The 12,726-nt window shown below is 41.4% G+C and overlaps 1 protein-coding gene across 11 annotated transcripts in view; it reads right to left on the bottom strand.

The window, feature by feature from the left end:
• LOC6529130 (poly [ADP-ribose] polymerase) overlaps window positions 1-12,300 on the bottom strand; it is a 50,145-nt gene extending 37,845 nt beyond the window's left edge. For 2 of the 11 annotated variants that reach the window (XR_005562042.2, XM_039377329.2), the window contains exons 1-3: window positions 12,064-12,274; window positions 10,641-10,782; window positions 10,252-10,585 (exon numbers count right to left, since the gene is read on the bottom strand). Coding sequence is in view for 9 of the 11 variants with exons in the window: in XM_039377329.2 (XP_039233263.1) it covers window positions 10,252-10,585; window positions 10,641-10,782; window positions 12,064-12,177 (590 nt within the window). In the remaining 2 variants the exon portion in view is untranslated. Of the gene's footprint in view, window positions 1-8,509; window positions 9,290-10,251; window positions 10,586-10,640; window positions 10,783-12,063 lie in introns of those variants that run through there. The other 9 variants (XM_039377327.2, XM_039377324.2, XM_002090105.4 and 6 more) reach the window with 9 other exon arrangements.
• Between the last annotated feature and the right edge of the window lie 426 nt (window positions 12,301-12,726).

Genomic DNA, 12,726 nt, shown 5'->3' with positions numbered 1-12,726 from the left:
GGAACTGTTCATCGTTGTTATTATCTTGTTCAGCTATGTTATGTAATCTAATTCGTATTGATGATGATATTCATCTGTTTGCATACATGTTTGTCCGCTGCCTTCTTTAAAACGCTTGTTTAGTACTCTTGGTTGTTAAAATTTTCGGATGTCATTCTGAATATTTAATATATATTTAATATAAATTTAATATGTTCTGATTGAATTGTTGGAAAGCTTGTTTATGAGGGGTCTCATTGTTTACATTTGGTCTTTGGATCTGCGTGGGATTTATGAATGGTTTAAAGGGGATAACAAATTGTTGATTGGGGAGGGAGTTTTGGTTTTTAATTAGTATTTATTAATGTTTTAGTATTGGTATTCAACACCCTATCTTCTTGTTGGGCAATTTGTCGTAGTTTTTGAAATGTCATGCCATGCTAGGGTCATGAACAAACTATCAGGGAGTGAGCGTTGAATAGTATTTTCATTGTGGTAGCCATTGCTTGTGAATAAACTAATAAATTATTGTATTATATGTAGGAAAAGTTAAAACTTCGCAAAAAGGCAAATATCTATTGCTGAAGGAGGGCCTGCCTGTTGCCAGTTACGCAACAAGTTAACGCGTAGTAACGGAACCGTTAGAAAGAGAGTTTGGAGAAAGGTCGGTTGAAGGAGAGAACATGAAGAGCGAGAGTGAGCCGGCACGAAATGGAGAAGGACAGCAAGATAACAGTAAGCGTCAACGTTCCAAGGTAAGGAGTATAACGGTATCAGCCGGACATTGGACCAGGCCGAGCTGGAGCTTGTACGACCTTGCTACGTACGTGATCGGAAGAGTGGACACATCACCGGAGAATCAAATCACAGTGTAAGCCTAAACAAGTATAAAGACAAAGGAAACGAGAACTGCTAAGTGCTGATACTGGTAACCGGGTGATCACGTTTTATATAAATTTGGTGGGTCAAACACAAGAAACCTTCTGAGCTAGCCGTACGTATCTCGTAGCGAACATATCAATAAAATCAGTTCGTTACAGTTCTCTCTTGTCTTTTTCTTGTAGGGACTTATAAGAAAGCCGAAACCGAAAATTTGTTTCTCAAGTGGAACCAGTGGGGTTTTGGTACTGCAGAAAAAAATCGTAATCTTTAACGATCCCAGAGTGGACATCCTCCACAGCCTCCACAGCGCAGCAGCATGAAGTGACGGCGCAGGCACAGCTCGGACCCAATAAAATAAAAGCCGTTGTGACGATAGATTCTAAGAATAGCGTTTCTAACACTAGGGCAGCCCAATCGATAGCAAATCGATACCTCTGATCGATATCAGAGAACTCACCCTAGTTTCTGGAAAGGTATGAATCTAGCTTTCTTTCTGATTTGGTACGAGTGGTGAGCGGACTAAAAGTAAGAGAGTTGTAACACGATAAGATCATACCCTAATCATAAACCATACCCTGTAGTTCACAGGAAATTAAAGTGCTTGCCTAGAGTTGCTCGCACTAATAAAGATTATTGGAAACGACGTGAGGTTGAGTATTTTTGGCAGCGCTGCTAGTTTTCGAACTCGCACAGAGCGGAAGAAGAAGATAACATTTTACAACTGTTTAGCTATTGAGCTTTTTCAATAGCTGTTGCGAATAATAATAAATCGAAGAAAGTTTGTTTATTTTCCGATACTGTTTATTTTGCGAATTGTTTACGGCAGCTAGGGCCGACAAAGAGCTATATCGAATGCACAAAGTTGAGTCTTTGCCGAAAAACGAAGAAGTGACAATTGGCGGGACAGACAGCCGAAATGCAGCGCCCAACCTTAACGTAGGTAGATAACAAAGAGAACAAGGAATGAGCGCCGTACAAATAAATGCGTGCGAGAACAGCGGTTTGCACTATGGGCATCGCAACTGCTACCACTGACTACTTCGGCTTACAATATTACGAGTATGAGATTAGTCTACTGCACAGTTTTGGCGGCTGCATGACCCAACAACAACTGAGACAGGAAGTGCTTCAGTTGGGAAGAGTGGCCACTAGCGACTGGTAAAAGAGGAAGCACCGCGCAAAGTCTTTTCTGTGTTCCCAGTGGGGAGCGTAATTCTACTGCCAGGTCAGGATGACCAGCAGAAAGAATATCAGCGAAGCAGCTGGCAGCGCGGAAACCCAATGTGGCTGATCTAATAACATTTTCCTCGAAAACTGAGGACTGGCCATGTTCTTGGCCACAAACGATCAGTAACCGAGCTGTGTGGCTTTTCCGATGAATCTATGCAATAGATACAATAGAATCTACGCCACGCGCTGGAGGGACCAGCGAAGTTAGCGGTTAGGAGCCTTATGCTGCATGCAGACTGCGTTCAGCAAATATTGTTTACTTTGGAAATGCGTTTTGGAAGGCCTGAAATAATCATTGACTTGCTGTAGAAGCAAATGAAACAATTTCCTCAGATCAGGGAAAATAAGTTGGAGAGCTTAGTCGACTTTGCAATGGACGTGCAAAATATGTGCGCCATCATGAAGGCGTCTAAACTAGAACAATATCTAAATAACCCGGCTATTACTTAAGAGATGGTATCAAAGTTACCCTGCATATTACAGACCTTCTGGGGAATGCACATGAAGACTCTGAGTGCATGTACCCTAGCAGATTTTAGCACCTGGCTTTCTCAAGCAAGATTCCCAGTTCTCAAGCAAGAACTTAGAGGCGAGGTGTGGTGAATGGGCATGCGGTTCGTAAAGTATGCCCGTAGTATGTAAGTAGGTGTGTTTAAAAGGCTGCAGGTCTGCACAGGAGTGCAAGGAGTTTACTGAGATGACACTCCGTGATCGTTGGAAGACAGTTAGGAGACTTAGACTATGCTGGAGGTGCCTCTCAAATCATATGGTCCAGACGCGCGAGGTAGCACGTGCGACATTGCTACATCGGAGTCGTGATCTTATGCAAGCAAGTTGTAATGCTCACCGCCAAGATGCCGCCGCAGCGGTGTTGTTTCGGGTGGTGCCCGTGATGCTTCATGCAAACGAGAAGGAAATCTGCACGTATGCCTTTATAGACAACGGATCTTCTCTAACGCTAATTGACGATCCACTGGTGGAGGCTCTAGGAGTGAAAGGTTAACCACTGCCGCTCTTCATTCAGTGTACAGCAGGCATGCACCGCTACGAAGAAGAAGGTTAATTTTTGAATTTCAGGTAACGGTATGACTAAGTCGTATGATCTACGACGTTCACTTGGTTTAAGCTCTTAGCCTTCCGGAACAGACCCTTAATGCGGAACACTTACAGAGCAAGTTCATCCACCTAAAGCATTTACCGCTGGTAAATGGCCCAGGCCCAGGCCCAGCCCGGGCTTTTAATAGGCCTTAAGGCAATTTAGAGGACCGGATCGCCGAAAAGACTCGACTAGGTGGACCGTCAAAGGTGGCGGTACGGACACAGATGCCCCAAGATATCACGGGGAAAATAATATGGAGATTCTGCGACTTCTCAGACAGTGTATTTGTTGAGAACATGATACTGTTTATGGAGTGTTAGAGGCGCATACGAAGCGAATAGAAGGGCGATTCGAGACAAGCTTGCTATGCAACTATAAGGATAGTGACCTACCCGACAGCTTTCCCATAGCCCTTAAGCGCGCACACTGCCTTAATCAGAAGCTGTTGCGTCAGGCGGATCTGCCCAATGAAATGCGACAACTGGACGAGTACGTTCGGGAAGGATACCCAGATTCAGCGAAAACGTATAGCAATTTTAGGAGATATTGCAGAAATATTTTACCAGGTCAGAATAAGCGTTGAGGACCATAATATCAACGATTTGTATTCATAGATCCTGACAGCTGCGCGCAATTTGTGAAAAACAAAAATGCCTAAGGATTCCAGAAACAATACCCAAGAGCCGTAAAATGCATACTGAATATCCACTATGTAGACGGCATGTTGGATAGCGTTGACACAAAAGAAAAAGCATGACCGTCTACCACATACACATGAAAATGGGATTCCAGATACGCAACTGGGTTTCTAACTCCCGTACGGTCCTGAAGGCACTGGGAGAGGAAAATTGTACAACGATACCACTGGATGATGGAGATGTTAGGCGCACAGAGAAAATGCTCGGAATGTAGTGGGATACGAATGACGACATGATTAGATACCGTGTATCCTCTCGATATAAAAAAGGGGAAATATTCCAAGGAAAGCGTCGTCCTACTAAACGAGAGTTCCTTAGCATAATGGTGTCAATCTATGATCCGCTAGGACTCCTTTCATTCTACGTGATGTACGGTAAAATAGTGTTCCAGGAAATTTGGCGATCGGGATGCCAGTGGGACGATCCCATTTGTGAGGAAGAATGGATTAAATGAACACGCTGGCTTCAACACATCCCTGGCGTTGAGAAAATGTCTATCCCCAGATGCTATATGCCCAAGACGATGTCGTTGATCGGGTCGAAATGCGCACCTTCGTAGATGCCGGTAAAAACAGGTTTTCAGCTGTGTGCCTACGTACCTACGTTTCAGCTGTGGCCGCGAAATACAATGATGCTTACTGGGAAGCCAAACAAAGGTAGCACCACTGAAGCAGATATCTATTCCACGCCTGGAATTGATGGGAGCAACTATGGGAGCCAAGCGGACATTCTGGACCGACTCGAGAACGGTGTTTAGCTGGATTCGGACCAGAGAAAATACAAACAATTTATTGCGTTTCGGGTAGCCGAAATCCTTGAAGTCACTAGTCTAAAAGACTGGCGCTGGGTTCCGACGTAAGACGGGGACGAAGCAACTAAGTGGACACGCGTACCCGACCTCACCGACAGAAGCCGCTGGTTGCGTGGACCGAAGTTCCTGCGGCAGGAACCCAAATGCTGGCCGACGGAAACAGTCGCCAAAGACAAGGCTGATTCTGAGTTAAAAGCGCAATTCGTTGAAGTCTGCGCTAGCGATGCAATCTTGAGTCGTACCCAGCTCATTGACCCAACTCGCTTTTCCACCTGGATGAGGGTCCTGCGGAGTATGGCTAGAGTGATCTGGAGCCTACGACGCTGGAAGAGAAAGGACATACAAGGAAAGGCGGAATATACAAGGCTTGCTCCATTTCATTGTCCCTTTCGCTACACACGAGTGAATTACTTTGGACCTCTTCTGGTAGCAGTCAGACGAAGCTCGGAGAAAAGATACGACGTATTGTTTACGTGTCTTTCTACAAGAGCAATACACTTGGAGGTAGCGTATTCCTTAACCATAGCCCGGCGCGGCAGTCCAGTTGAGCTTTGGAGCTAATTTCCAAGGGGCTAATATCGAGCTACGAAGACATCTTGAAGCGCTAGACAAGGACCAACTGAATAAGAAATTCACCACTACTGAAATCAAATGGAAGTTCATCCGTTCTGCATCCCCTCACATGGAGGCAGATATGATTGTCAACTCGCCCCGCTGACCGACATTTATCTGGAAAACGAGAACGAGAAGCTCCTTACTTCGAACAACTTCCTGCTTGGTAGCTCCAGTGCTAGTACGCCGGCCGTGGGACCTACTAATGAAGGAATGCTGCTTTAACGAAGCTGGATGACATCGCAGCAGCTCGCAGACATGTTCTGGAGGCGGTGGCTCTTGGAATACATGCCGGTCACTAAACGTGGATAATGGTACCACAGTATGGAGTATACGTGAGGCCCGCCACAAAGCTTGCAGTTCTATCTATCGAGGCAATGAGGGTAAAATCCAGCCGAAATATACCAGTGGGGAGTGTTACGATAGATTCTAAGAACTAGTTCGGGTAGCTTAATCGATAGTAAATTGATACCTCTGATCGACATTAAAGAACCCAACCTAGTTTCTGGAAAGGTAGGCACGCGATGAATCTAGTTTTTTTTCTGATTTGGCACGAGTAGTGAGCGGACTAAAAGTAAGAGTTGTAACACGATAAGATCATATCCTAATCATAAATCATACCCTGTAGCCCACAGGAAATTAAAGTGCTTGCCTAGAATTGCTCGCACTCATAAAGATTATTGGAAATGACGTGAGCTTGAGTATTTTTGACAGCACTGCAAGTTTTCAAAGCCCCGCAACAGCCGTCAACGACTTGATTTTAACGTGGCCCGACTTCACTAAAAAGTTTGTGCTGCAGACGGATGCTATTCTCACACAGCGATCAAAGCGAATGATGGTTAATATCCTACTGTAGTAGATCGCTGAATGGAGCGCAAATTATTACTTTGTAACGCGGATAACGGTATATATGGCCGTGGTATGATGGTTGAATACCATTAAAAGATTACCGGAAGAATCGGGAAGAGGCCGCTAGAGATCCAGCACTATAATTTTATAATCTCCCATATGAAGGGATTACTGAGTAGCAGCCCGTGTCGTGAGGCAAATCTGTTCGTTATAGGTTAAGTATATATATATTTGCATTGTGCACAAATCAAAACAGATTCACACGCAAAAGAATAAAAGGTTGTATAGATTATGAATTTACAAACCGAATTTCTACGCCCGCTATATAACTCGTAGTTGTGGTGGACGACCGGCATATCGTATTTGAAGATATAAAGAGCGATTGTGACGTAAATAAACGACAGTATAATGACAGTTTATAATAATCTTAACAGTTAAAGATCCGCTGATAGCAACAAAGAAAATACAGTTCAGCAATTAAGGAGCGTCAAATAGATAGTACAACTATCAACAAAAAATGAGACATAGCGAAGTATTCCTAGGTCTCCTAAGTCTCCCAACCCAACAAATCACTGGAATATACTACAAGCTCTAGTCCGGTATAAAATACCTTGGCTCGCTTTAAATGGGAAGTCTAGTGTCGATCATGGGGGAGGATAAGAGAGGAGAGGATCACTAGAGACTAACGTCGACCCGACCAGAAAATAGATCCAACAAGAGAGAACGCTATAGTCGGGTTCCCCGAACAAAATCAAAACATTTTTCAAAAGTGTGGGCGTGGCAGCTTTGGATGGTTTGTGGGCGTTAGAGTGGGCGAGGAAGAAAGTTTTTTGGCAAATCGATAGAAATTTACAAGACCAATGCAAAAATAAAAAAAAATATCAAATTATTTTTCAAAAGTGTGAGCGTGACAGTTTTGGGCGTTAGAGTGGGCGTGGCAACATGAATCGACAAACTTGCGCTGCTTCTATGTCTCTGGAGTCTGTATGCTCAATCTCAACTTTCTAGCTTTTGTAGTTCCTGAGATCTCGACGTTCATACGGACGGACATACGGAAATGGTCAGATCGACTCGGCTATTAATCCTGATCAAGAATATATATACTTTATATGGGCGGAAACGTTTTCTTCTGCCTGTTACTTACTTTTCAACGAATCTAGTATACCCTTTTACTCTACGAGTAACGGGAATAAAAAGCTATAAACAGCCTTAAAAGATGAAGTATAAATAAATTCAGTGACATATATTTGTTTAAGCGAATTATATTTAAATAATTGGAAGAATAAATAGCTAACAGAAAAATACATACATTCCGACACACATATAAGTACAATATGTAATATAAAACGTTCATTACACCCGTTACTAGTAGAGTAAAAAGGTATACTAGATTCGTTGAAAAGTATGGCAGAAGGAAGCGCTTCCGACCATAAAAAGTATATATATTCCTGATCAGGATCAATAGCCGAGTCGCTATGGCCATGTCCGTCTGTCCGTCCGTATGAACGCTGAGATCTCAGGAACTACATAAGCTAGAAAGTTAAGATTAAGCATTGTGAGGAGTTGAAACTCCGCACAAATGCGGATGGTGATCGCATAAGGAGGGCCTGCCGTTACCAGTTACGCAACAAGGCAAAGCGTAGTAACGGCAGTGCGAAGCCCACAGAAAGAGAGTTTTGAGACTCTGGGCTGGAAAAAGAGAGTTTGGAGACTCGGAATATGAAGAGAGAGAGGGGATCACAGCCGTAAGCTGCCGTGAGTCTGCGTTAGACAACAACTCTCAGCCCAAGTGACGAGCGCCCAACAACGAAGGTCCGCGCCACTCAGGACGACAGGAGCGGCGAGACAGCGGAACGAGGCCGGCGGACAATCCATCCAGCACTATGGCCGGATAATCAGATTTCTTTGTAAGTCCAAGCACGAATAAAGATTAAAGAACGAAATTGCAAGTGTTATTACTGGTAACCGGGTGATCACGTTATTCTATAAATTTGGTGGGACGAAAGCACAAAATCTACTGAGCTAGCCGCACGTATTCCGTAGCGAGCAGACCAAGAAAATCAGTTCGTTAAAGCATACATACTCCAGAAACATAGACGCAGCGCAAGTTTGGTGATACATGTTGCCACGCCCACTCTAACGCCCACAAACCGCCCAAAACTGCCAAGCCCACACATTTAAAAATTTTTCGATATTTTTCATTTTTGCCAAAACATTTTTTGCCACGCCCACAAGCCACCAAAACTGTGCTGAAGACTCTCCTTCGCACTTCCACTAGCTGAGTAACGGGTATCAGATAGTCGGGGAACTCGACTATAGAGTTCTCTCTTGTTTTTATTTTGCTTAATGTTAATGTAAAGCAAATGTATTTTAATGTAAACACAAAGAAATAATACATAAATAAATAAAATATATATTATGTTTTCATATTTTATATTATTTACTTACAAGGAAATTAAATATTCAGCGGCAAGTACTGGGCTTGTTTTTGGTATTAGCCCTCAGAGCGAAGTCGTGAATACTTAGTCACAACGTGTGTGCAAACTCTATGCTCTATCTGGAGCAGTGTTATCAGCGAAAAATCCTTCCTGGATAGAGGGCGTGCAGTATCACGGACAATGGCTCTCAGACTTTTCAAAAGATTTAAAACTATATCGGATGCACAACGCATGCTCTTTTCAGGCATTACGCCCATTGACATGGAAAGGGCCAATGCATACCATAAATATATCCGATGTACCTATGTATGTAGCACGACGTGCATACAGTCCACTGCCTATATTGCACAGACACAGTGGAAACAGCAGAACCTATTTTTCTGCACTGCTCCAGGTTTGTCGTGAAAGAAAATTCAGCTACAGTCGCTCACTGGGGAACCTTTCAACCCGAGAATCTTTATTGCGTTTAGGAGGGCGCACAAGAGATTATTATTAACATGATGAAGCGTGTCCTTACGGACGAGATGACCAAAAGAAATAACGGATGAGAAGTACTCCCGAGCGGTGACGGGGCAATAGTGCGCTCGGCTTGTCGTCACGCTTGTCACGCTTCAGTAAACGTATAAGGAGAGTAAGTGCACTTTGGCATCGCATCCTTCTCACAGAGGCCTTGACTGGCAGACCCGGTGAGCTTGACAAGGACAGGAGGGAGAGCGAAGGTTTTTGTTTAGTACGTTGGCATGATTTTACTTGGAGGGTTATGAATCGTGCATACCATCTACGGACGGTAAAAGGTATCTTTAGATTTAGAATAGAATAGAAACTTTAGAATAGTTTTCCCGCCGTATATATAATACCAACAAAAATACGATACTCTCCGCCACCAAAACTAACAGCAATTAAACGTATTTTAATGTATCAGAGTTTACATGCGTATTGCTCGTGACCCTTGACGATCGGTTGGTGCAGTTATGCATGTGTGAAGGAAGGAATGTTGCCGAAATACGTAATTTCACGATCAATCGACAGCTACTCTTGTGGGACAGTAAGAATTGATGACTGATCGTGCAAAAATTTGTTATTTTATTCAGGCACGCTTCTAAACCAGTTTCATAGTAAAATCAACATTCAGAGTCGGAGCTATAAAATAAAAGGAAGATTATTGAACATGGGCAATTCAAGAACTGAAGACGATAAGATGTCCGCATCGATAATTTTACGTCGTCTTAGGACGATGTTAGAACAGAACAGATGTTCAACAGAAATTAACAAGAAAAATAATAAAAAGGATAAAAGAATCAAAATATGTTTTCATGGGGGCGGCAAGTTTCTGAAAAAAAAATTGCGCTGTGTCCGCTTCCCTAGAATCTGCATGCTTAATTGCAACTTCCCAACTTCTATAACTCCTAAAATCACAGCGTTCATAAGGACATGGTCAGATTAAATATATATTATCTATTTAGCGCTTACATATACCTATTACATACTTTTTAACGAATTATACTATTTTCTATTATACGCATGAATAATATAGTAACAGGCCACCCATATTACAATACTTAGTAGATCGAATTAAATGATCAAATTATACATATATGTATACATATATTATTTCCGAACACTTAATAAAGATACAATAAGATATTAACTTACGGTAGGGCGTTTTTAACTTCCGCTTGATCATCATCGGCTAAGCTCTTAATACCTGGCATATTGTCACCTGAATCAAACCAGCCAAGCTCAGAACGCAATTGGGCAAAGCAGTCCAAATGATACCACAAAGGCTGGCCTCCGTACTTCATACCAACTTCAGTATCATAAACTGTTTTACGTAAGCGAACTAGATCCTTAATTATTTTTTGTTCACATCCACGACACGTCGATCTACTAGATTTTGCATATTCAATCCCAAAGTCTTTTAGTGCTAAGTTAAAAGCCTTCGATCGCTTCTTTCCTAATTGTGAGCCTATAACTCCTTGTAAATTTTCTAAGTAAAATTCAAAATGTTTTTAAATTTATATAGAAATGTTTTAAATACTAACCCACAAGATCCGTTAATTCCTTTTGGTCAGCAAATCGAAGATTTCCAAAATTATATATGTCTCCTACTGAGCAGGGACGCTGGTTCTTAAAAAAGCAGGTTTTATGAAACCAATTCGGAACTTTGGCGTCATGAAATGCAGACTAAAGAATAGAAAATATAATAGAATAGTTTAATTTTTTTTATTAATAAAGAGAGGAATTAAATATTAATTTATTTTTTATGTAGTTAAGCATCGCTATTTACATACTATTCCCATTTGTTTTAGTATTAAGTTAATGTATCTACGTAAGTATATTATATTAACAATGATGCCCATTTTTATTGGTCGGTGCCCTGTAACCCTGGATATGCCGGCCTTGTTGTCCGTATGAACGACGAAATATGAGGAACTAAAGCCGCGAAAGAAATGGTCTTAATAAATTCTATTCGGTTCTTGTTAAATTTGGTGCATTCAGTTTTGTGGTGATGGGAACTTTTTACAATAAGCTTCACAAAATAGAAGTTGCCATTAAAATATGGTCTGGAGTAGTGTTAGGTCTTTGTAGGCATTTATGTCGGCTCATCTAGGCTCTCCGCTCATATCTATAATTATAATTATAGCTATTTAAACCTGAAATGAGTTCCATTAAGATATAAAACGACAACGTGATCCTGTGCTTTAATTTCGTAGGAGCGTAGCCTCAGACGTTTATGTTTTCTTAGATTGCTTTGTCAATTTTGAATCGTCAAGATCGTCAGTGTTTTCAAAAAAATCTAGCTACGGCTTCTAGATTTGGGTTTGTATGCAAGTAAGAAGCACAAAAGTATTGTAATATAAATATTCTGGAAATACTTGTTTCAGAAAACATACAGAAGTGATTCATATAATGCTTACAAAAGCATTTGAGGTAATGCTAGCAAAAGCATTTCCCCGGTGATGAACGTGTTCAGGAATAATTCCACTTCCGACTGGAACGCTACCGCTTATACTTACGACATAGCATATATCGCTTTAGCGAATACCCATTGTACCAATGGCAACATTTAGTTACAGTGTATTTATGTAAACATAGTCTGTCCATGATTCACGAGTGGCGCGATCTTCCGTCCACGCCCCACGGCTTAGCGACAAATACAGAAACTTCACGGAGTCAACAGAAAGAGGAGACTTTATTTCAATTCAGTAAGCTTAGATTTGAGTACAGACATTCAAACCGATCTTGGAATATGAAATAAAGCATTTAAAAAACCAACAACTAAAATTGTTTAAATAAAAATAGGGAATGACTAAACAAGCACAGGTTGTATCTCTCGGACACAACCGATGCATGCATTCACAACATCTACTTATAAGAATATACATACATATATAAAATAAAGAACGCCGCTGGCGTCACCGGCAGCGCCGGTCCGCTCTGCAGATTGTATTTATAGAAGCTTACTTGAACCATAACAGCAATCCGAAGGTTATCCATAGGAATAGAACTTTTACATCCTTTACAAGTGGCTCGTCCAGTTCTAGCATATTCGGCAATATAAGGTAATTCAATATCCATATTACACTTTGAACGTATTATATAGGGAATTTCCGGAAAACTTGTTCAATATTTATCAAATTATGTATTATGTATCGATGTAATACTACAAAAATATTGTTATACACGATTTCCAATGATTATAATTATGTGTTGATTATAAATGTCCTATTTTAAAAAGGAAGTGTAGTCATTTCAGAGATTAAGATTAAGATTTGTGTCTATTTTCTTACAAAGCCCCCGTAAATTAAACTTTCCCAAAACTGCTGGCTGGTGGGAAACATGAATAGGCCTCCTCACAATTTTGAAAACTGTATTTTAATTATACCCGTTACTCGTAGAGTAAAAGGGAATACTAGATTCGTTGAAAAGTATGTAACAGGCAGAAAAAAGCGTTACCGACCATATAAAGTATATATATTCTTGATCAGGATCATTAGCCAAGTTGATCTGGCCATGTAAATTTCTATCGATTTGCCAAAAAACTTTTTGTTACGCCCACTCCAACGCCCACAAATCGCCAAAAACTGTTAGTGTTGAAGACTCTCCTTCGCACTTCTACTAGCTGAG

This window comes from Drosophila yakuba, unplaced genomic scaffold (assembly GCF_016746365.2).
Source record: "Drosophila yakuba strain Tai18E2 unplaced genomic scaffold, Prin_Dyak_Tai18E2_2.1 Segkk4_quiver_pilon_scaf, whole genome shotgun sequence".
NCBI classification, from domain to species: Eukaryota; Metazoa; Arthropoda; class Insecta; order Diptera; family Drosophilidae; genus Drosophila; species Drosophila yakuba.
Note: the sequence above shows the minus strand (reverse complement) of the source record. Positions and strands in the feature narration are given on the sequence as shown.